This window comes from Ochotona curzoniae, unplaced genomic scaffold (genome assembly GCF_017591425.1).
Source record: "Ochotona curzoniae isolate NIBS_2020 unplaced genomic scaffold, NIBS_Ocur_1.0 contig_1482, whole genome shotgun sequence".
NCBI lineage: Eukaryota > Metazoa > Chordata > Mammalia > Lagomorpha > Ochotonidae > Ochotona > Ochotona curzoniae.
This window is the reverse complement of record NW_024465100.1, coordinates 2,520,704-2,546,215: the sequence shown is the minus strand read 5'-3', so window position 1 is coordinate 2,546,215 and position 25,512 is coordinate 2,520,704. Positions and strand designations below refer to the sequence as shown.

At 40.3% G+C, this 25,512-nt stretch overlaps 1 protein-coding gene across 5 annotated transcripts in view; it reads right to left on the bottom strand.

Annotated features, from left to right (window-relative positions):
- The window catches only part of LOC121147415 (activating transcription factor 7 interacting protein), a 76,504-nt gene that overhangs the window by 19,405 nt on the left and 31,587 nt on the right, over positions 1–25,512 (bottom strand). The window contains exons 1-6 of one of the 5 annotated variants that reach the window (XM_040967291.1): positions 20,049–20,472; positions 18,735–18,896; positions 10,871–10,960; positions 8,964–9,109; positions 6,867–7,004; positions 5,303–5,368 (exon numbers count right to left, since the gene is read on the bottom strand). In XM_040967291.1, coding sequence (XP_040823225.1) covers positions 5,303–5,368; positions 6,867–7,004; positions 8,964–9,109; positions 10,871–10,960; positions 18,735–18,896; positions 20,049–20,289 — 843 coding nt within the window. In that variant the 5' untranslated portion in view covers positions 20,290–20,472. Of the gene's footprint in view, positions 1–5,302; positions 5,369–6,866; positions 7,005–8,963; positions 9,110–10,870; positions 10,961–18,734; positions 20,473–25,512 lie in introns of those variants that run through there. The other 4 variants (XM_040967276.1, XM_040967283.1, XM_040967298.1 and 1 more) reach the window with 4 other exon arrangements.

The following is a 25,512-nucleotide window of genomic DNA, read 5'->3' as shown; positions in this document are numbered from 1 at the left end:
GAAGCTGACACACAAACTAGCATTCTGATATGGGACATGGGCACTCATGCAGCAGGTAAACCAGCTGTACCACAACGCCTCCCAATCCTTGGCACACAAGATGGAATCCTAACATCTACCTATAAATTGCCATTACTTAGTTCCCATCATTAATGCCACCACCACCATTCAATTCTTTTTTACTGGAAAGGCAGATTTACAGAGAAGAGAGACAGAAAGATCTTCCATCTGCAGATTCACTCCCAAGTAGCTGCAACAGCTGGAACTGAGCCAATATGAAGCCAGGAACCGGGAACTTCTTCTGGGTCTCCCGTACGGGCGCAGGGTTACAAGGCTTTGGTTCTATATGATTAACGCTGTCAGCAAAGCATAGTTACAACTTTGTTTTCTGTATACTCCAAGAAGAACAGAGAAAATACACAAAGGAAATTAAGAGAAACAAAACACGTGACTCTAAAAAACAGCCACAAAGCATAGAGAAAGCAGCAAGGTGGCATCATTAAGTACTCCTAATCAGTAATTATTTAAACGGTAAATGGAACAAACTGTTCCACAAATACATGGATGGGCTTAGCCTATTTTTCAGTTTTTAAAAACACTTATACTTTATTTTACTTGAAGGGCAAAAGGACACTGAAAGAATGCCAGGGAGAAGAGAGATCATTCATCTATGAATCATTACCAAATGCCTCAACAGCCAGGGCCTGGACAGGCAAAGCCAGGCCGGGCCCAGACTTCAAGTCTTGCTAAGGACCCTAATGCTTGGGCCATCATCTGCTGCCTTGCAGAGGTGTACCCTGGCATGAAGTTGCACTAGAAGAAGAAGCAGGCCACAAAGCAAATGCTACAGTATGGGATGCTGGAATCCTGAAGATACTTACACAAGCAAGAGGCAAGTCACCAAATGTAAGGATCAGCCAAACACAACAGTAATGAAAGCAGCAAGAGATACAACAGAAAAACAGACTCTAATGTCTCCACTTTCAATAAGAAATAGAACTTTTAGAGTAGAAAAACTTTTTCTGCCAGAGGCTAGTTGGATATTTATGAAATCATTCACAGGCCATATAAAAGTATGTATTTCAAAATTAGCCTGTTTTTGATTGATTGAATTTTGAGCCCTACCTGCAGGTGCTGCAACACAGCCAGATCAAATGATTCTGTAGGCCTTGAGGCCAGATTTTCCTAAACCCTGACCTAAGAATAGTAAAAAAAAAAAAAAAAGAAAAGAAAAAGAAACCTCCACAGAACTAGAGCTGATCTAGACCTAACAGGCATACATAGAACAGTCTATCAAAGAACAGAAATAATTTCTAATCAAATGCACACGGGACACAATAATCAGTACATCACATACTAAATAACAAACTTAAGAAAATGGTCATCTTCATTCACAGGAATGAAAAAAGTTGAAAACAAGAAAAACAGGAAAAGTTCCAATTGCATGGAAATTCAACAACATAATCTAAAAAAATTGATCAAAGGAAAAAAAATCACAAGTTAAATTAGAAACTATCATGACACAAATGAGAATGCAAACAGAACAAACCAAAATGTAAGTGAAAGCCATGAAGCTTAGACCAATAAATACTTCCCTTACAAGAAAAAAAAAAATCAAGCAAACAATCCAATATTACAGTGTAAAAACAAAAACACCTCAATTTTATTTTTATTGGAAAGGCAGATTCAGAGAGAGGAGGAGAGACAGAGAGAAAGATCTTCCATCTGCTGGTACACTCCCAAAGCAGGAGCCAGGAGCTCTTCCGGTCTCCCATATGGGTGCAGGGTCCCAAGGCTTTGGGCCGTCCTCGACTGCTTTCTCAGGCCACAAGCAGGAAGCTAGATGGGAAGCAGGGCACCTGGGACTTGGACCAGCACCCATATGGGATCCCAGCGGATGTAAGGCAAGGACATTAGCCACTAGGCTACCGGGCCAGGCCCCCAACATTGCATTTCACAGAGGCAGAGTCAAGATGGCCCAAGTATTGGGTCCTGCCACCCAAATGGTAGACTTGGAAGAATTCCCTGTCTCCTGTCTGGCCTGAACAGCCCTTGCCATTGTCAAGTCGGGTCTCTAACACTTTCAAATAAACAAATATCACTTTTACAAATGTTTAGAAAAGAACAAATTAAACCTGAAGTTAACAGTGAGAAATAAATGATGAAGATGAGTGTAAAAACAGAAAAACGAAAAACAAAACTGACAAAACCTTAGGAGTGAAAAATGAAAACAGATGATTCAAATAAAATAAAAAATGAAAAAGGAAATGCAAACTTAACATAGAAATAGGAAAGCACTAAAAAGACTACAATGAACTGTGTATCAGCAGATTGAATAAACCAACAGTGCATAACTTCCTAAAAGTAAATCAAGACAGAAACATAAAGAAATAAAACCACAACAAAACTATAACTATTAAAAAGATTTAAGCAGCAATAAAACTGTTAACAAAGCAGAGGTCTAGACTGCTCCACCGGAGAATTCTACCAAACATTTAAATTAATACCAATTTTCTACAAACTCCTCCAAAAAGAGGAAACAATTTCAAACTCACACAGTGAGGCCAGTATTACCCCAACACCAAGACCAGATAACACACCAGAAGCCAAGCACAGGAGTAGTGCTGGTAAAATGTTAATGGAAAATCTGCAAGCAGCTGCTGGCCCTGTGGCTCACTGCTCCCAGTCCTGGCTGCTCCCCTTCTGATCCACTTTCCTACCAGGGCACCTGAAAGAACACGCTCCCAGCCCAGGGGTTGGTCCTCCTGCAGTCCCATGGGAGACATGCATGGCTCCGACTCTCGACCACAACTGCCTAGAGCACAACTAATGCGACAAAGGACTGAACCAGGTTTTAAACAAAAATCCTTAAGTGAATATGAACTGAATCCACAGAAAGCTTTAAAGACTGCACAACGAAAAGATCTATGGATACAAGAATAGTTTAAAAGATGAAAATCAATCAAAGGAACATAAATAGTAGGAAGGACAAAATCCTTACAATCATTTCAATCGACAGAAAATGAGTTTGATAAAACTCAACAGTCCTTTCTTTCCTATACAAACACTCGTTCATGCTGAATGACGAAAGCCAGCTCCGTCCCACAAAGGCCACCTAAAGGCCACCAACGCCGAGCCCGTCGGTAATGACCTACTCCAGGATCACACACACGCCCTTCCTCCTCCATCAGGATCCCGCCCGCCCACGCACACGCGTGTTCGTGCCTGCCATTTCTATGCAGTATGGCACCGGCTGTACCAGGAAACACCAGGCAAAAAGTACAGCTGGCTGAACAGCACTGCAAGCAGCAGGCAGAATAACATCATCATTCAAGCCTGTGTGCACAGAACTCTCCGGCCGACACACACACACAGCGCCAGCAAAGTGGCGGGATATAAAACCAAACTCTAGCAGCCAGCTGCATTCCTACACACTTAGCAATACTATGAAGAAGGAGACATTGAGAGCAACACGATACTTAGGTGTGAGTTCACAAAAGGAAGGAAAAAAGGACTGTACAGTGTGCCCACTGGCTGCTCTCCGGCACCGACGCCGTCTCCGCATGGCCGGTGGCGCCTGGCCGGGGTCCTCGCTCGGCCTCCTCAGCCACCAAGGCCACAGCTGCTCCAGCTGCTGTTGCCGCCATGGCTGCCGCTGCCGCTGCCTCCCTGGTTGCTGCACAGCGGTCGGCAGCTGCTGAGCCCAGTCCTCCCGGTCCATCTTGCTGGGAGCCGCGGCCGCACCACCACGTGCCAGGCACAACACCGGGGAGAGGGGAGAGACCCAAGACACGCCCTCGGCCGGCAGGAAAAGGAACAAGGGGACCAGGTAGAACAGGAAAGGCAAAGGCGTGGCCAGAAAGATGAGGAAGGGGGCTGGGGGAAGGGGGCGGGGAAGGGGACAAGAAAGGGGGCTGGGGGAAGGGGGCGGAGAAGGAGGATGGGGGAAGGGGACAAGGAAGGGGACAAGGAAGGGGACAAGGAAGGGGGCTGGGGGAAGGGGGCGGAGAAGGGGGATGGGGGAAGGGGACAAGGAAGGGGGCTGGGGGAGGAGACTGGAGATGAAAGTGGGGAGACGGGCACTGGGTTCAAGCTATAGATGACAACGAAAACGATGACTACCACGCTGGAGCTCAGCACTGCCCAGGATGGCAGCCTGGCGAAAAGGAAGTTAATGCGAAAAGAGTAGGAGGAAAGGGGCGGCCGTGACCTCCCCACGCTCCGCCCCCAGTCTCAGGGCCTCTCGGGCCGGGCTCCCCAGGAGACCTAACCCGCCTTCCGCCCGCAAGCCTGCAGACCACGTACGCTCGTGCGTCCTGCTTCACGGCAAGGACCAATAGGACAGGTCTTAACCAACAATAAACTGGAGTTTTATTTTCCTATGTTAAAAAATTTTTTTGAAACCTTAGCAATGCAAATTAGCAAAACTTGAAAAATTCGAAAGACACAATGGAAAAGTATATAGTGTTCAGAGAAAACAATATTGTCTAAATATCTATGCTAACAAAGAATTCTTCATATAGAGAATCCGAAGGGATCCAGAAGTGCCCCAAGAATATTAAAATTGAAGAGGAAATTTAAGGCAATAATCTCACAATCCAACCCTGTAAGTCATAGTAACTGCGTAACAGCTGACTATATGGGGAGCAAAGATAAAAATACTACACAGTAATACTAACAAAATTTAGTAATATTAAAATACCTTGAGAAAAATTATAAGAGACTAAAAAAAGGCAAGAATGTAGAAAGGAACAAGGTAAGACAAATCCCCAAAACATAATTTCAAGGATAGAAGACACAGCATCAAGAATGTCATCTCCTGGGGTAATACTTGCTGGAGCAGTTAAGACTCAACTCTTGTGTCCTGGAGTGCCAGGGCTTGAGCTTCAGCTCCACTTCTGACTCTAGCTTCCTGCTAATGTACACCAACAAATGCTTGGGTCAGTGCTATACACATGGAGACTCAGACAGAATTCCTAGCCACAGGTGCTGTTGGCACTGGAGGGGTAAGCCAGTGGATGAGAGTTCTCTGGTTCTCAAAGATTTTTAAAACAATGTTATCATCAGAAATGTCGATGTAGAAGCCTCTCCCCCACCACAGCCAGCCTCTACCACTGCATCCAGTTGCAGAGCGAACCAGAAAATACAAGATGTGTCTCTATTCCATCCTCCCCTCTGTAACTATCCCTCCCTTTCAAGTAAATAAGTCTTTAAAACAAAGTCAGATTTCTAATAAAAGAAAAGTTTTCTCCTAAACATGTTCACTGCTGAATATTAATTATATACAGACAGAAATTCTTACTTCTTGTCTTTTCTTAAGATCTTCTTTGGCTGCTCCAAAGCGTTTGGTTAACCTTGCTATCTTGGCCTGAAAAAATAAACAAAAATGAAATGTAAATTGCATTTTAACATTTAAAAAGAATCAATGCATATGTAACAAAAACCCTATACATTACAGGATCCTCAAAAGAAAGCTGAAAGCAGAAGAATCAAGGATGCTAACTGTAAAATATATTCCTGGAAAGTAGGAAATCCTGTGAAACACTCTTGAATAGAAATTTAGCTTGTTTCCTTAATGTGCATATGTTTGAAAATTATAGCCTGGAATTTGTGTTGTTTTTAGTATGGTGACAAACACACTTTTCTTAGTGAGACTTACACAGTAAGTAAATCATAAAATATAGTTGGATAAAACTACTCATGCATGGATGATCGAGTTATCTGCATACTCTAATATCCTGCTATTAAACTACTGCAAATAATAGTGTATTTCTTTTACATAATTTCTTTAGGATACATTCATGCAGGTGGTATTCCTGAAATGAAACATTTTTATGCTTCTTGCTTGAATGTTTTTAGAAAGACTTTAGTAACTGACACTTTAACAATAGTGTAGGTCCTCGCCTTGAAAGCACCAGGATCCCATATGGGCGCCGGTTCTAATCCCGGCCGCTCCACTTCCCATCCAGCTCCCTGCTTGTGGCCTGGGAAAGCAGTCGAGGATGGCCCAAGGCTTTGGGACCCTGCACCTGTGTGGGAGACCTGGAAAGAAGCTCCTGGCTTCAGATCGGCAAAGCACTGGTTGCGGGCACATGGGGAGTGAATCACTGGATGGAAGATCTTCCTCTCTGTCTCTCCTCCTCTCTGTACATCTGCCTTTCCAATAAAATAAATAAATCTTTAAAAAAAAATACTGTAAAGAGTGTTGTCCACAAACTTTGATTTCATATGTGTAAGTTCATTAAAACAGCAGAGCTAATGCTCAAAGTTGAAGATTTTGTCCAAGAGTTACTTGTGTCTAGTAATAAGATATAAAGGCAAACAGCCTAATTAAATACCTTTAATATGGGTTCATTTTTCTAATGAATAAACTCTTTCAAGTAACTTTTCCAAAAATAATAGGAGAGTAGAAGGCCTAACATTTTTAGAAATTCTGTTTAAGCTACAGAGATCTGCTTTTGAAGAAATCATTGGTCTCAGGAAGAATTGCCAGAAAAATGAATCATTCATGCCTCATACTAAATGCTTAAGAGAATAGAGAAAGATATAGCCTTGTTTATGCAAAACAGACCCTACTGTGAAATTCTTGGCTTAACAGAAAAAAATACTTGGAAAGCACCAATCCACAGAAAAAGCCAAAAGCCAACCTTGCCAACGCCCTGGCCTGCTGGTCTCCACCTCTCGGAGACAATAGGTTGCCAATAGTTGGTATACTCTGTTTACACTCTAACAAACTAATACAGACTGCTTTCACTTGCTATAGTTAAAATTTCAATGCATTTCTTAATCAACTTCAACCACTATGCCAGAATAATTTATAGAAAGAATGAGACATAGACGATATAAATTCAAGTCAGTGTACAAACCTGTAGTTCAGTAAGAACTGTCTTATGCCTCTTGTTACATTCAATTTTTTCCACTCGAGTTTTCAATTCTGCCAAAGTCTTATCAAACACAGCACACTGTAGTGCACACAACTTTTCTTCCAATAACCATTGTATAACCTAAGGGAATATAAAATCCTTTGTTACATTTCAGCCAATAGCAAATAGTATTAAGGCTATAAGATAGAAATAATGTATTAAACTAATGACAATATTAGGATCCATAACAATGCTAAGCTGCTAAGCTGCTCTACCTCCCCAGGTGTAATATGTATCTCATTTGAATAGTTCATACTAATTGTGAAATAAAGTGAAGTCTTCACTTAACCTCTTATACTTAAACCACTTAGAAACAGTCAAAAGAAAGGAATGGTTTCTAATCATACACATCAGTATTTTTGATACATATGTATCACTGTAATACCAAATTCCTACTGAACATTTCCAAATGTCTATTCAAAATGTCCATCTTGAGGCCAGCAAGGTACAGAAGACTGAGCTGTCAGGCCTTGTCAGAGTGCTAGCTGAGATCTGTCACTGCACTTGCGATGAGCTTCTTGCTAAGTGGCTGGGACCCTGTGGGACACCAGGATGGAGTCCCTTGCTACCAGTCTTGGCCTGTGCCAGACTTCATTCACTGTTGTGGCCCTGTGCAAACAGCAGATAAAAGACTAATTAATCAATGAATCCATCAGTCAGCCAGCCTCTTTCTAGCTCTCTCTCTCTCCCTCCTTCTCTCTTTCCTCTTGTCTCTAAAATAAATAAATACACCAACTTTAAAACAAATTTTCCATTTTATCTCATTAAACTCCCACAGCAAACACTGGCATGTACTCCTTGTACACCTAAAGTTTCCAAAATTCTTTCAAGTGGGTCTTTTCACAAATCAGACTCCAGAGAAAAGACTGGGCAAATATTACGTCCATACGCCAAATAAAAACTGGGAAGAAAAAAACTCTGCCAGATTTTTACTGTCTCATTTATTATTCCCTTTCCTAAAAAGCAAAAATATTTGTACTGCATCTTGGTCTAAAACCTCGACCTCTTATAATCTAATCAGCAAATAACAAGTCTGAAACGCCTTGAGAAAACAGTATCACACTCCTCTCCATAAAATGTACATTTATCTTAGTATACATTCAAAGCAATCTACACAAAATACTAAATATTTTCATTTTTTCAATCTTTAGTTTAATAGATGAGAGGCTTTCAAACTCCATAAATTACCTTTTTGGTTTTTTTAGCTTTTTATTACTGTCTTAAATTTTAGTATCAACACCAAAGCATGTAATAAAATTTTAAACATATGGGCTTATAACCACTAAATGAGTTTATCATGAACATTAAGATGTTAAGGGCCCAGCACGGTAGCGTAGTGGCTGAAGTCCTCACCTTGCACACATCAGGATCCCATATGAGCATTGGTTCTAATCCTGTGGCCCCACTTCCCATCCAGCTCCCTGCCTGTGGCCTGGGAACGCAGTTGAGGATGGCCCAAGGCCTTGGGACCCTAAACCCACTTGAGAGACGTGGAAGAGGCTCTGGGCTCTTAGTTTGGATTGGCTCAGCTTCAGCCATTGCTGCCGCTTGGGGAGTGAATCAGCAGATGGAAGATGTTCCTCTCTGTCTCTCCTCCTCTCTGTATATGTAACCTTCCAGTCAAAATAAAATAAATCTTCAAAAAAAATTTTTAATGTTAATCTATAGTACTCTAATGTTTCCTTTTCATGTAAGAAATGGTCCAACACACTAAGAAAAAAAGATCATCTAAAACCTATATTCAGTTTTATTACTAACATGAAAAAAAGAAGTCAAGATATCTTCCCCCACTCATGTTGATAATTGCTACCATTTCTTTAAAAAGAAATTATATATCCAAGAGAATCAGAAGAAATTTTAAAAGTAAGTTATCAAGGATAATAATGGACTTAATAAGCTCAGTCACTTCTCAGGTTTTCTTTCCATGAGAAACCAGGCATATGTTAGCAAAATTCACAACACCATAAGGTCAAAAACCTAGAAAAACAGCGGCAATGGTGTATTATTTCAAGACGGTTGTTAGCTTATAACTGACAATACCTTTTGAAGTTTCTGGTTGATGTCTCCTTTGGCCGTAATCTTGACTTGGAACTCTGCCTCGTATTCTTCTTCCATATATCGGCGACGTTTGGACTGCACATTATCCATGTCCTCTGATTTAGAACGTTTTCTTCTGGAAAAATCATCTGAGACAAAAATCATGATGTTCAGCCAGGTATTTGTGATACAGGCCTTAACTACCTCTTTTCCATCTATCAGCACAACTTTGGTCAAAATCACATCCTCAACCAATTTTACAAATTGTTTTTGAAATTAGAAAAGTAGGTATAGAGCTTTAAGCTTGAAATGATTTCTTAAAATGCTAAATAAGATTTTTGACACGGAAATCACTTTCTTGCTTAAAATCTTCCTACTAAAATGGAAGTTGTCTAGTAATTTGTCTGCAGAATGTAGATGAAATCATCTCACATTCACTGCTTATACTAAATTTCAGAGTATACATGCATCCTTTGCTAAGCTTTAGTTACTTCATTCTTCTTTATAATATACACAGAGAAATTCTTATTTGTTAGCCTCAGGAAAACAATGTAATATTTTTAGTATAGCCTATTACATTTCAAATATATAAAAACGGTAAAAGTAACGGATGGTGTGGTGATGCAGTGAGTTAAGCAGCCGCTGGCAAAGTCAACATCCCCAGAGGGGCATTTTAAATCCCAGCTTTTCCCTTCCCATCCAGCTCTGTCCTGGTGTGCCTAGGAAACAGGATAAGATGTCTCAAGCACTTAGATCTCTACATCCATGCAAGAGACCCACAAGAAGTTCTTGAATTCTGGCTTCAGTTTGGCCCAGCCCTGGCTGTTGCAGCCAATGGGGAGTGAACCAAAAGATAGAAGTTATCTCTCTCTGTGTGTAACTCTGCCTTTCAAATGAATACATTCATTAAATCGTTCAAAAACATTAAAAAGTTATGTTATAAAAGTACCCATGATAATGCATAGAGATCCAAAGGTCTTCACTTAGAAAACTGCTATTTTATATATAACATTCATGAGATCATAGACAAATACCTGGTTTCTTTTTGAATATCTAAAAACATCGCCAAAAGCTTTTCTGTGATCAAACCCATTCCGGCCACCTCATTCTATATTTGCATCAGTGTGCCTATGTTTACACCCAGTTCTTTTCTGAACCCAGGGTTCCAGACTTCTAAAAGCCCAATGATGCTTCCCTAAACCCAACACATTTAGTTTCATCATTACCCCCTTAAGCTTAAAAATCTTAACTATAGACCAATACACATATTTCTGTTCACACACATGAGCCCAGCTAAAATCCTATGGTATCACCCTCTGAACAAAAATCTAAAAAAGTTTTTGGATCAGAAATTTTGTGCAGAAGCTTGTATTGCTAATTGAGTTGCTGCAAACTATTTTGCTTCTGATTGAGTCTGCTGCTAATATACACCCAAAGAGGCAGCCATGATGGATCAAGCACTCAGATTCCTACACTTACATGGAAAACCCAGATTTGAGTTCTGGGTTCTTGATTTTTGGCTGGCCCAGCTTTAACTGTTGTGGGCAGTTAGGGAGCAAACCATCAAGATGGAAAACATATCTCTGCATTTCAAATAAAATATATATAAATTTAAAATAATGTTTTAATACTGTTTCTTTAAAAAAAAAAAAAAAACTTAAACCAAGTACTCTAGTAAAGTTTAAGTCCAAAGCTTTCTTTTGAAACAACGGAAACATACATAAATAAAACATAAAATTATACAAAATAGTTAAACTTTCCAAATGACTTAATTTAATAAATTTTCCAGATTATTTAAATAGCAAAACTTTGGAACTATCTCAGAGACAGAAAGAAAACTTAATGGCCTTCCAAAAAAAGGGCATGCTATTATCTTCCAAACTAGTTCACATTTCTTGGTATATGCATACTTTTCTCAGAAGGCTTTTCATCTTCTTCATTTATTACTTGCTCGTCTTCCTCCTCAGGTTTGCTGTCTTTTTCATTACTTTCTATTTCTGCTGTAACAAAAATGCAAAAGAAAACTTAATTCCACTAGAACTGATACCAGCTCAATCATTCACATTATTGGTAATTATCAAGTTACAAAACTTGTATGAAACCAGAGTTCCGAAATGTGAAATGTGGGAAATAAAATGGGTGCATGAACTGGCAGAAATTAGTAACGAAGTCTCAACCATTTAGTTTAGTTTCAACTGCTCTATAATTCATAATAAACTCAACATAGGAAAAACAAATTACAATATCAATTTGAAAACAAAGATTCTTAGTAATTTTCTAACACCAATAAGCTTAATAAAATGTGAAACTACTGTACAGATTTCTTTACATTCACTTATTAAACCTAAAATTGTGATTGTGGCAATTATAAGACATTATTAACCAATGGTAAAATAAAAAATATCCAATATTATCACCAAAGAGGTTGACTCATAAAATAATTTCAATAATTATGAGATAATTCATAAATGAAACTGAAAAAGCTGTCTTTAGCATAAAAAGTTTTACTTTAAAATGCCCACTTGATGACAATGCTAACAAATGAGATGGCCTGCTGAACTACATTACTTCCTGCCTTTAATATAATCCTACTGCCTAAGTAGTACTTTTTGTCATTACATAGACACAGAAAGGTTAAATGAATGTCACCTAAACATATGAAATAAAACAGTGCTACCAAAAAGCATCGCCAAAGGTCTTTGCAATTGTTATATAACAAATAAAAGCCAAAAAGTACCAAAAATTGCCTTTAGTAAATTAATCTTCAAAAGAGGTTCATAAGAGGTTGATAGGAAAAAATAGAGTATATTATGGTATCAAGAAAATTGAAATTTATGTATTTTTGGTAATACACATTTTCCATGTAATACAAAAAAATTGGTCTCATAAAATAAACTCATATTTTCAATTGTTCTTCCACAAAATTTATGAAACACTCTCATGGCTTTTTTTCTCATGGGGTAACAGGGCTATTGCAAGTCACTAAAACATCTGAACTATTTTTTCCCCATACATCACTACAACTGGCTCCTCGTGACTCCAATCAGGCATGTTTTACTTCATTACATTCCACAACTCGGACTAAATAAATAATCACAAGGCATGATCATTTTAATACGACATTTTTCTCCAAACATCACAGTTTTAATTGTAACAGCTATAATGACAAAATGCAAGGTTAAAGGTAAAAACAAGAAGGGACCAGAATAATTGACGAGTCTATTAAAGTTCTGCAAATATTTCGCTCACTCTAAGATAAAACAATAAGGTCAACATGGTACATAAAGATTATTAAAACTGCTTTTGAATTTTATGTTAAAGATTAGGATCTCTCAATCTTAAATTGACAGAAGCAATGCTTTTGCTTTGTCATAGACAGAAACTCATTATAACACATCTCTTTTAAACACTTCTCTGAATGTCCCCTAAATTTATCGCCTATGGTTTATAACTTATGTGTCTCTTATCCTAATGACTTGGGGGACACGGAGAAACTGCACCTCTTGAGACAATGTACAACATCTGTCATGCCTCCAGTTCTCCTAACTGGAACCAGAGCACCCACACAGACAACAGCATCTTTCATGACATGTTCAACACTGCCTCTTACAGGAGTGCAAGAGCTTGTGTTACTTTACACAAAAACACCTCCCCTCACCTAATTCCCTGGAAGACATGAGTGGATTCTAAACACTTAAAACACTCACTAGAGTTTTAGAATAGACTCACAGAATTAAACTTTATCCTAGATGTGGGGGGCTAATGTGATTGCTCAACCTGCTACTTCCCCACCTCCAGCACCCTATATGGACATAAGTTTGTGACCCAGCAGCTCCATTCACCAAGGAACTTACTGCTTGTGCGCTGGGAAAGCAACCATGAATGATTTAGGGCCTTGGGACCCTGCATTTACATGGGAAGTTCCTGGTTCTGGATCGACTCAGCTCTCATTGGGGCCATTTGGGGAATGAATCAGCAGATGGAAGATCTTTCTCTCTTCCTTCTCTCTGCAAATCTGCCTTTCTAATTTTTTGTTAAGGGAGCTTGGGATAAAAAAAAATCAGAGAATAGAAGGGCAAATCTCTTAAACCCAGAAAAATACTGAAACGCCCTTGAACCCAGACAACTTCACAAATATAATTCCAGGTAGTTCCTAGAACTTCTGAAACTCATCTGAAAAGTACTTGGGAATATGCTCTTTAAGATCTGTTTTGACTCAGACAAGTTTCTGCTCTAATTCTTCATCACAAGTTGATATATTACAGCTGTATGCAGTACTCCTTAGTACCAGATCTTTTCATTTTGGTAACCCTAAAACTTTGAAAAACAGTGGAGAGAAATTAAATGTTTAAAATCTATTTGACAACTTACTTTCAGCAAGATTCCGTTAAGTAAAGGTAGAAACCTGTTTATAAAGGATTAGAAGAATTTATATTAGGCCCAAGCTGCAGGCAACTGCCTACATTGACCTGTACCCAGGCAAGTGTACACTGCTAAGAGAAAAGCAGCCAGGAGTTGGTGGGCATTCTAGGCCTGGTTAATATCAAATTTGTGTTAACTGTAACAGTATGCCAGCATAGTTGCTTATTGTTTGTTTCTTTTGTTTCTTTCTTATTTTAAGATATGTGGTGAAGGTGATAAATGCTGGGCAAGGACATACCACCTGGACTCCCAGTTGAGAGGACTGAGGATTGCCCAGTGAAGGGGATCTAGGAATGTACTGCAGTGGGAGCAGCTGAGGCCATCTTTGACAGGGAGGAATGGCTTCTGGGTCATTGCATTTTCAGGTAGGCAAGAGAGCTGAGATGGAGTAATTTAGAGAGGAGAAATAAGAGGACATGTTTGGGTCAGGCCAAGGCAACCACCCATGTGGAAGACCTGTGCTGGACTAAATTACATTGCCCACCACCCACTGGTGCAAAGAAAAGCTGGGGCTAGGATGCATGCCTAGCTGGACTAGGCCACAGTACCCACCCATGGGTGTTAGAGCAAGGATTGGGCCATGTCAGGCTGGACTGCAGCATCCACCAGAATGTGAAAGAACCAGATACAAGGGCAGATTCTATAGGGGACTTGTGGGCTTGCCCCTGTGCTACTACATCACTCACTGGTTTATGCAAAGAGCTGGAGGGAGGTGACAGGCAGAGCCAGAATGGATCACCAAACTCGCCTGATAAGAATCCACCTGTTAGTTGCTGGGGCTGGAAAGAGGCAGGTGGGGCCAAGCTGTAGCACCTGCAAGCACATGCAAAGGCTGGGTCTGAGGGTAGACCATGCCAAGCAGGGATGCTATGCCCACCAACATGCATGGAATCTGGGGCTAGAGGCAGGTCTGGTAGGGGCACTTACAGAAATCCCTTATTAGGCCTCAGCTCCTACTAGGGACCACAAGAGCCAGGGCTGGCGTGCATGAGAGACAAGACAGAATGTAGGCTGTACCCAGCTGGGATGGGCTGCAACACCTGCCAGTGAGAGCTGAGACTACAGGTGGGCCATGCCAGGCTGGATTGAAGCATCTGCCTGCATGTACAAGACCTGAGTCTGGAAATGGGCCTGGTAGGGGAACTCTGGGGACTCCCCTTCTGGACTGCAGCTCACAATGGTGATTGCGAGAGCCACAGCTGTAAGCTGACCAGGCTGGGCAATGTTGCAGCACCCAACGGCATGCACAATGGCCAAGTCTGAGGACAGGCCAAACTGGGCTAGACTCCAGCACCCACTGGTGCTCACGTGAGCTAGGCTGGGTGTGGAACAGGCCACACTAGGCCATGGTGCCTGCTGGATCACATGAAAGCTGGGTCTGGGAGTGGGCCAGTTGGGCCAACCTGTAGTACTCAATGCTGAGTGCCAGGATTGGGGGCCAGCCTTGTCAAGCATCCGCCAGCATACACAGGATCCAATGCTGGGAATGGGCTTCACAGGGCAATTTGGAGAACTCTCCTGCTAGGCCAGAGTTCCTACTGGTGAGTATGAGAGCTGGGGCTGGTGTCAAGCCATACCAAGCTTGGCTGCAACATCCTTGGCATACATGTGGGTCAGGACTGGGAACAGGGCTAGTCCACAACACACACTGGCAGGAGTAAAAATCAGAACAGGGTACAGGCCAGGTCACAACACCTACCAGTTCACACGAGGGCTGGTGCTGGTAGTGGGACAGGTTGGGCTAGGCTGCTGCATCCACTGGTAAGAATTGGACTGGGGGTAGGCTAGGCTGTAACCCCTGCCAGTGAATGCCAAGACTGGGGGATGGGCCAGCTCAGACTGGACTGCAACACTCATTAGCACACTCAAGACCCAGGGCTGGGAGTGGGCCTGATAAGGGAACCTCTAGAATTCCCTTACTGGGCCAATGCTTCCATGGGTGAGCATGAGAGCTGGGTCTGAGGATGGGCTAGGACTGTGAAGCTATTGCACCCACTGGCATTAGAGGAGAGCCAGACCACAGTATCCCCAGCAGACACAAGATATGAGGCTGGGAGCATGACTGGCAGGGGAATTGTAGAATTGCAGGCACTCCTCTGGTAGGGTATGCCTACTGTTGGTAAGCACAAGACCCACGATGAGGGCAGGCCAGGTGGCACATATTGGCATGCATGAGGGCTGGGTCTGGGGGAAGATCAGGCTAAGCCACAAAACTGACAGATATATACAAGCGCTGGATGGGAATCAGGTTGGACTGGACTAGTTAACAACAGAGGTTGGCATGCACAAAAACCAAGGCTGGGGTGGGCCTGATCAAGGTTATGGGGGTGGGGGGTCATCCTGATTAGGCCATAGCACCTGTTGATACACATAAAAACTGGGCCTGTTGCAGACTGAATGAGCTAGGCTACAGAACCTGTTGGTTCATGCAAGGTATTGAGCCAGGGTGGAATTGACCAAGCTGCATCCACTGGTACTGGCTGGTACTGGCTGACTCAGCACTGGATGGTACATGCAAGATTGAAGTCTATGGTCACAATTGGCAAGGTTTCTCAGGGGACTCCCCAGCTGGATCACTGGACTCAGATCCTGGCCACAGAGAAAAACCTAAGGATGTGTGGTTTGACCTTGAAATACATGTGGCAGGACTGGGTCTCCTCAGTTGCTGATGCCTCTGTAGTGGGAGCAAGCCCAGATGCACACAAGGGACATGACAGCCTGCTCATCTAGACCAGCAGAAGACATTAAGTGCCTCATTAGAAGATGGAGAGCAGAACAAGTTGTACAATTCTTCTGGCCAAGTTTTGCAGCATGTTCCTGAGTTTGAGGACATAATAACATAGACTTTGCCAACCAACAGACTTTGGAAACATATTCTTGACTCTGGAGCAACAAAACTGACAACATCTCAGGGTTACCAAAACCACTCAAGTGCTTAACCTTGGCATACTTTTAGATAACCTTGGAACACTCTTCCCACATTGGAGTCTCTAAGATGTCATCAAATAAGTGTTCTCCATCCTGGTGCTAATGTAATTTGACAGCAAGGAACAGCCACCTCTCTCTCCTCCCTTGTGAACACAGGAGGGAAAAAAAAAAAAACTGAAACATTTGTCCCAAAGACCTTCCTCCATACCTCACCCTCCTCACGCTCCTTAGAGACCCACATGGGTCTCAATTATGTCAAGAACATTAAAAATAAAATTTAAAAAAATTATATTAGAGAACTTAGTTTCTCACTTTCAGAATTAGAAAATTTTATTCTAAAGAAAATACAGACATTATTGTCAGGGAATGGTAAACATTTTTTGTAATTGGACAAAAAATATTTTTAGACTTGCAAGCCCAATCCATTTTGGCATAAATACTTAATTCTCTCCTTGTGACAGGAATCGGCAAAAAATAGGCAATAGGTAAATAAATGGCTTATGTCCTAAAAAAAAAATGTTATTTTCAAAACCAGATGAGGCTCACATGATACTTTCTGACAACTGCCTCATATTACCGGCTTCATGAGAATATGTGAAACAAAAGAAGTTTCTGCAGACTAATTAAAGACAGTAGAAACTCTGACAGTAGAAAAATGGGAAAAGAAAATGAACAGGTAATTCAGAAAGAAATACAAAAAGTTAATAAACATATACAATTCTTAGATTCATAACACAGATCACAAAGCCTTTCTAGAATTTTTTCATTGATAATGTAACTTATCCAGAAATTCTTGAGTTTTATTTAAGTAATATTTAATTATAAACAAAATCTTCTATTGAATTTTATGCTCCCCAAAACAAATCTTTATCAGATTCTAAATCTATTCTGAATGCAGCACCAGTAGTATCTCTTATTGGCTTAGATATAGGGTATGAGACAAAAACATAAAGATGGCTCAAGTATTCTGGCCCAAGTAAGAAGGACAGAGCTGCCATTACAAGAAATCAACTCATTAAAATCCTACATTATACAAAGAATGAAAGGCAAGACTTCTCAAAGCACATTATGCTTTCAAGAATTTCTCTCATCTATGTTCCCAGTAAACCAACTGAACATTATCGCTGTATTCACAGCCTTATATTTAATGACCTCTGACATAATTCTTAACTGCATTGTGAAGGTACTAAATTTTATCTTCAAAATCCCTGATAGCAAGAAGGACATGGCCCACCTCTCTAAGAGGTTCGGTGAATGCTCTTCAGGAAGAAAAGGTCATCTCTTAATAAAGAAAAAGTCTTTACTTCCAAAGGCTGGTCTGATGTACTGGGGAATTCCCTCTGTACCTCCAAAAAGTGCCTCCATTTGGTTTTTTTTACAACAAAGGAGAAAGCATATACTACTTCATGCTAGCAAGGCTGCTTGTCTCCTATTTCTAACTATTCAGGAGAATGTGATACAATGAAAACAAAAAGGTACTAAGATAATTCAAAAAGTCTACGGAAACTGTGATAAGTTTATATTAGTACAAAAATTGTGAAATCCATGCCCCCATTTTTTGATGGTATTCAAAAGATTCCTCACAACTGAATTTCAATTTTTTTGTACCAAAATAAACAACTTTTTTTATTTCATTTGTCCACAAACTTTTGACACACCCTTACATTTATGCCCATCTGAGAGAATGAGGCTTCATAAATGTTTGAGACTGAAACTAATACAAAAGAGGACTCTTCTTCTCTAGGAATGAGAGGTAAGAGAGGTAGGCACTGAACAAAACACAGAGTTGCCATACTTTGTATATAACCAATTAAAACTAACTTAGCCATAACAGGGATCAAATGAGAAAGAGAGGTACAATCAAAAAGAAGAGATTTGGGTTGTAGGAAGATTGTCTAAAAGAGAAGGGAGAAGACAGTAAGTTGGATCGAATCAAGACAGTGAAGGGAAACAACGACTGGAAAATAGATAATCAGATTTCAAGGTTTCTGGCTTTCAACAATGGTTTCATTCTCTCAAAAAATAAATATTAAAGAATAAGATTTTCTTGGGAACATTAACTAAAAATATGAACCAAATTAGTAGAGTTTCTACTCTGTTTGGTGTTCATTAAGTGATGAAAAAAAAAATGCTTCTAGGACTTCGACCAACAATGTTCTAGTTACTGTTAGGTTGATCCATCTTATGTCTGTTCCTAGATTACAACGCCCCTCTGGGGCGTTTTTAATATCACATTTCACTTATTTTTACCACATTTCACTTATTTTTACCACATTTCCGAGCACACGATATAATGTTATTCATTCTGTACAACCGTCAACATTCTCAGCTTTCTTTCAACTAAAAGAAACTTCCAATGTGGTTATAATCAATTCATTAAAGTTAAGAAAAAAAAAATCTTTAAAATTTCAACAGCCTACTAACCTGGAGAGCATGCTTCATTTTGTGATATAACTTCAGACTCGTCTTTTTCACCTGAAATATCTTCCTCATCAGAGAGGACCAAAAAGGCTTCTTTTGGCAAACTCTCACTACTTTCTTGCTTGGATGGGGAACCAAAAGAACCTTCCATTTTGTCTTCCAAATCTGTATTTGTCTCATCAATTGGAAGGAGAGAAGTTTTAGAAAAGCAAGTAAGTTCATCCTCAGCAGGTGCAAGCTTTTCTAAAATAGGAATGATTTCATCTGTCTCCATAGAGTCTGTATTTTCTAAAATACTCTCATTTTTGCCATCTTTCATAACATTTTCACTAACAGCTTCTATAAGGTTTGCAGAGTTTTCATCATCATTTTTTTCACCCTGGTCAATTTCCATACTGCTAGATATAGTCTCTTCTCCGAGAGAGAGCTCTGTAAAAGCACCTCCCTCCACCTTCTTTTCATTTTCAGGAGGTAGATTTGAACAAATAATGGTGTCTTCTGCTTCTAGAGTTTCATCATCAGCATCAGTATTACTATCAGCTTTGCTTTTTTCATCAAATGAGTCCTTACTCGGAATTTGATCTAACTTTTCATCATACTTATCTTTTTCAAGAAAATCATCTTTATTGCTGTTCGGCTCTGTACTGTCCGTTTCAGGAAATGGTTCACAAACTGGTACAGAGCTTGGGTCCAAGTTGGAATCAAGAGCTGGTTCAGCAGTCAGTCCACTCGAGGGCAGTTCACAGGAGGCTGGCTCACTAGAGGCTGGGTCACCTAAGACCAGTTCACCCTTGGCCAGTCCACTGGAGGCCTCATCAGCAGGGGACATGTCACTTGAGACCAGGTCACTTGAGGCTGGCTCCCCAGAGGCCTGATCATCAGTGGCAGGTTTCCCAACAGCTGGATCTCCAGAGACTGGCTCACCAGAGGTACAATCCCCAGTGGCCAGTTTACCAGAGACTGGCTCACCAGGGTCAGGTTCAACAGAGGCTGGTTTAACCGGCTCACCCGACAAGGGGTCACCAGAGGTGGGATCACCAGGGGCAGGATCTCCACGGGAGGGATCACTGGGAGCAGTCTCACCACAAACAGGATCACCAGGTTTGGAATCACCAGAGGGGGCCTCGCCGGCAGCTGAATCACCAGCAGTCAGCTCAGTAGAGGCTGGGTCATCAGATGTTAGTTCATTGGTGAGATTAGAAGCTGGCTCAAGAATTGCATTATTAGAAGACAAGAGTTCACAACTTAAATCATTGTCCTGTTTGTTTTTTACATTAACATTTAGAATGCATGGAGTTTCCTTCCACTCTGCCTTACTTTCTTCAGTATCAAAACAAGTATCTTCAACACCATTTACTTCTTCCTTGTAATCTGCGTTTTCCAAAGGTGAGGATGGGTCCAAGTCTCCGTTTTCATGGTTGCCATTCAGCAGCTTGACATCAGTTCTCAACAGTTCTTCTTTGACCTTGTACACTGTGTCCAGTTGCTGACGATCACTCACTCTCATGGTTTTACGAGCCTTAAAGACTTTTTTCTGAGGTTCTTCTATACTATCCATTTTGAACCTTTAAAAAAAGGAAAAATGTTAAGTAATTGAAATAGTAGACACTTAATTACAGATTTCATGCAAACTGATCTTATTAGAGAAGCAAGGAGTACACTTTATATAATTTTTCAGCCAATACATATTGAAACATTCATCAGGAGTTGGAGGTGGTGAATCTGGTCTCAAGGTGGAAAGTTAAGACCAAACAGAACCGGGCCCGGCGCGCTGGCGCAAGTGGTTAAGTCCTCGCCTAGCACGCCCGGGATCCCATATGGGCGCCGGTTCTAATCCCGGCAGCCCCGCTTCCCTTCCAGCTCCCTGCTTGTGGCCTGGGAAAGCAGTTGAGGACGGCCCAAAGCTTTGGGAACCTGCACCCGCGTGGGAGACCTGGAAGAGGCTCCTGGCTTCGGATCGGCATAGTATCGGCCCGTTGCGCTCACTTGGGGAGTGAATCATCGGATGGAAGATCTTCCTCTCTGTCTCTCCTCTCTGTATATCCGCCTTTCCAATGAAAAAATAATAAAAATAAATCTTTAAAAAAAAAAAAAAAGACCAAACAGAACCAGAGCAGTTGAGGAAACTGACTCAACCTCTTATTGGTGGCAGATTCAGCAATGTTTGCTAGACCACACAAAGTGTGCTGTGGAACCAAAGAGAGTTGTTTCTAGAAAATATTCTGTGATGCCTGGTACCCATCTAACACTGAAGAAAGTTTTATTCATGGAATTAGAAAGGAATATAACTCAAGAGACAATTTTGAATGGTATGACAAGACTGAAGCACAGGAGTTAAGGTAGATTTGTTTTTCTATCTTGATGACAATATAGTTGATAAAATTCCTCAGAAATACAGTCTATTAATGGGCATGGTTACAAAATGCAAAGGTCATTTCTAAACCATATGGTTTACTTTTGGATCACAGAGTTCCTGAAAATTTGTTTGACAACTTTACGGGTCATGTAGGAAAACTTTCTAAGTGGCACATAGTGGAAGAGGTAGCTAAGATGGTGCAGGTGATAACAACAGAGGCAGTTTGGGAGGGGGTAATGTTAACAGCCACGGCAGTGGTCTTGGTTAGCCCACCAGGCTACCATATGCATTTTTAAAAAGTGAGTTGAGGGCCAGGCGCGATGGCCTAGCAGCTAAAGTCCTTGCCTTGAATGTACCAGGATCCCATATGAGCACCAGTTCTGATCCTGGCTGTCTGCTTTCCATCCAGCTCCCTGCTTGTAGTCTGGGAAATCTGGGAAAGCAGTCGAGGATGGCCAAAAGCCTTGGGACACTGCACCTGTGTGGGAAACAGGAAGAGCTCCTGGCTCCTGGCTTCAGATCGGCACAGCACTGGCCATTGTGGTCACTTGGGGAGTGAATCATTGGACAGAGGATCTTCCGCTCTGTCTCTCCTCCTCTCTGTATATCTGATTTTACAATAAAAATAAATAAATCTTAAAAAAAAAAGTGAGTTGACTGCATTTTTTAAAAAATCAATTAATGCTAACTATTAGCCAAGCCATAAAGCATTCTGGTTTTATTTTATGTCCACCAGGGAGTCCAAATGATGAGAAATGCCCAAACTGAATAAATGTCTGAGACCAATTTATAACGGCTGAATTATATAAATTACTCTCCCTTCAAAATAGATTTCAAAGTCCTTCTACCACAGAAGTAGATTTACTTGGATAGGACCTTTATAAAGGTCTCCAAGTTAGGATAAGGTTATTAGACACGAATCCATTATGGCTAGTATCTTTTTAAAGAAAGAGGAAAAGTTGGTTGGCATTTAGAGAGTGAATCGGTGGGCAAAAGTTCTGTGTCTTTGCCTATCAAATAAATAGAAAAAGCAGAATTCACACATCAGCAGACATGGACACAGGAAAAATGCCAAGGAGAGCCTGGAGTTATGTTGCCACAAACCAAGGAACTGTTAGAAGGTAAGACAGATATATATAACACATTGTTCCTGATACCTTCAGAGGCGAGCACAACCCTGACCTCATTTTGATTTCAAACTTCTAGTCTAGAAAATTGTGTTGTTTAAGGAACAAAACAGGTTGTTTGAGGGAAAAAAAACTCAAGAAATTTAATTCACAACATGGAATAGTATGGTAAAATAAACAATCATCTCAACAGATACATTCACTCAACAAAATTCAATAGTAATTCATAATTAAGACTCAAAATAATAGAAACCATTCACATCCAATAAAAGTTATCAAAGAAAACCACAAATATCACACATAATGGTGACATGTTCTTTATCATCATGTTTATGTTAATGTAGGACCAGTGTAAACAAAAACCAGAAGGATGAAGAGAAAGAGAATGTCACCAGTCAGTATGGAATAAGTCTTCCATAGACCAAGACATGTAGGAGGCAAGAACACCGCATTCACACTGGATATGAACTTAATCACTACTGCTAACCAGCAGGAATGACTGCACAACAGCACTTGCCACAGCCTGAGAAGAGCGGGAAGAACTCTCTCTGATAACCTGGAACTGACACTCCAAGACAGTCCTCAAAGTCATTAAAATTGATCTGATGCTTACAGCTAAGCCACGGTGTTATCATGCTGACACAAAACCACTCGGAAAACGTTCAAGACAGACAAAAATCTCTGAAATCAACAAAATATCAAATGCCTCTCTCTTGCTAAGCAGTGATGGTTACGCCTTCATTGACTTTAGTTTTATACTGTAGTAGTCTGTTCTCACTATTTAGGTAAGATTTCCTGAGATGTCCAACAGGTAGGGAATTCCTCCCACTTGCTGATGTCTCCTAGTATCGAGGCTCTACTTTCTTAGCATCTTCCCCACACAACCAAAACCGGACTATGCCAAATTCTACGCTAGGATTTTTTCCTAACATTCTCTTACAGCAGACATGCCTTAGTGTCCCTACAGTATTCATTCCTACCAAACTGTAACAAAAAACAAGCCTAGGTTTGTTCAATTATAAATGATCATTGCCCTAAGGGCACAAAGGAAGCCCAGCCTTTTAATGAAGGTCAATGCGGTTTGAAAATCTACCTCTTAGTTATGGAACTTCTAGACTGCAATACATTCAGCACTCATTCTCTCTCACTTTAAGTCAGTTGCTTTCTATATGTTTCGTAGTTTTCCAAGCCTTTGTATGTAGATTACAGAACCAAATCAGACTACTTAGGAAAATTGCTTTAAACAGAAATCTCATTGCAAAATGGTCATACGTATGTATTTTAAGTCATTGTCATCTAAAATTTCAACTTCAAGTTTCCACCCCATCCATTCCAAAGTCATGCAAACTACAGCAAGAAGATACAATGCAATTTCTGTGGTCACTTGGCTGACTCCAAACATTTGAAACATATCTGTAACATAAGAAATATGTTTAAAACATATTCTTTTAAACATAAGAAATATGTTTAAAAATATAAACTATATGACATATTTTTAAATACTCAACTGCATTCAGTCGACACTTACCTCCTTCACAGATGTTTTGAGCATAGCTGGCAGGAGTCACAAGCTGCCTTGAAAATAAGTACTGCTTTGTAAAAAAATGTCATAACTCTTAGTCACCCTAATAAGAAAATGAATTCCTTAAGAGGCATATGGACTTAAATTCCAACTCCCCAGATATTTACTGTGTGACATGGAGCAATACATTTAAATCTTTAGTCTCAGTTTAGGATTTTCCTTAAAAAGGGAGTATCAGTACCTGCCAGAGATTGTGGTAAGAATTAAATCAAATTCTGTACATTACATGCTTAGAAAATAGCAGGCCCTCAATGGATTTTATTAACACAGTCATCTATGTATATTCAAGATAACATTCTCTGACATACATTAAGAGACAAATTTCTTTTTACTACTTCAATATTTCTTAAATGAACAGGAAAATTCAACATGCAAGCTTCGTGTTTAATACTAAATTGCCACCACCAAATAACATTTATTAAAAGCAAATACACCCCAAGGCATGCTGATTTTTATCAACACAACTACCATTCAAGCCAGCAATGATTAAAGTGTTGTAAAGAATCACAGAACAACTACCATCCATGGCCACAAGGGAGCACACGACAGCCATTTACCAGCTGTTTATAGCTTCCAAGTATAATGAAAAACAGACAAAGCAATAAGGAAGTAGCAGGACCAACCAGTTCAAACTAGTTCAGCCATATCTGTGCAAACCAATCAGTGGTCTGCTTTTAGAAACCTATTTTGCATAAGCAAAACATACTTAAGAAAGATACACATTAGGGAAGGGTGTATTACCTGCAAACAAGTCTCCATGATTGCATTACCAGAAGCCATTTCCACAGATGATTTTATAAATACTGATATACGGAACTGAAATGTCATTCATAAAAACCATGCCACAAAATAAATGTTACTTTTTTTTTAGATGCCACCACTAGAGAACCATGAAGCTTTCGCAAGATTGTTACTCATTTTCACAGGAAAAGGTATCTGTGTTTTACAACAACGCCCGTCATATCTAGAAGTAAATGTAAACATGAACTAGTTTCTCCCGAAAGTATTTTTCTTCCCATATGGAAGAACGTGGGGAAAAAAAAAAAGTTATTTTTAAGTCCTTACTCTAAATACTCAGATTCAATATCTCTGGGGAAATACTATCACTAACAAAAGGCTTTATTCCACGCAAATCTATATTTAAATAACTAGAGAAGGGTGCGTTACCTGCAAACAAGTCTCTATGGCTTGTAAAATTTGTCAAGTTTTTGGTAAATTATCTTTAGGGAAAGCCCAATGAGCCGCTTCTTCTTTGAGTGAAAACATGATTTTCTTCTATGCTTCATCCCCTCCACCCACTCCTCCTCTCACTCTTCTTTCTAGCAAAGACATCATAGCTATGAAACAACAAAGGGAAGCTGTTATGCCTTGGCTTACACTCTGCCTGCTTTCAAAAAGCTCAAGAATTTAAGTGGCTGTTCAAAGGCTGCTCACAAACTCAGCCAATCAGCAGCTAGCATTCTGATTCCTGCCCAGCAACAGGACAGAGACAAAAAGGTCAGAGAAACATAGTTAAACAAAACCTGGATCTGCAATACTTCAGTGTGGTTCTTTGTCTGAAATAAGTAATCTAGAACATACCTTGCACAGACTCCTAAATTCAAGACAGACATAAACACACCACACACAATTAAGAGCTACAACTTTATGCAACCCTCAACCCTGCTGCAAAATAAATGTCCATAAATAATTTCAGAAATATCAGTTTTCTACCTG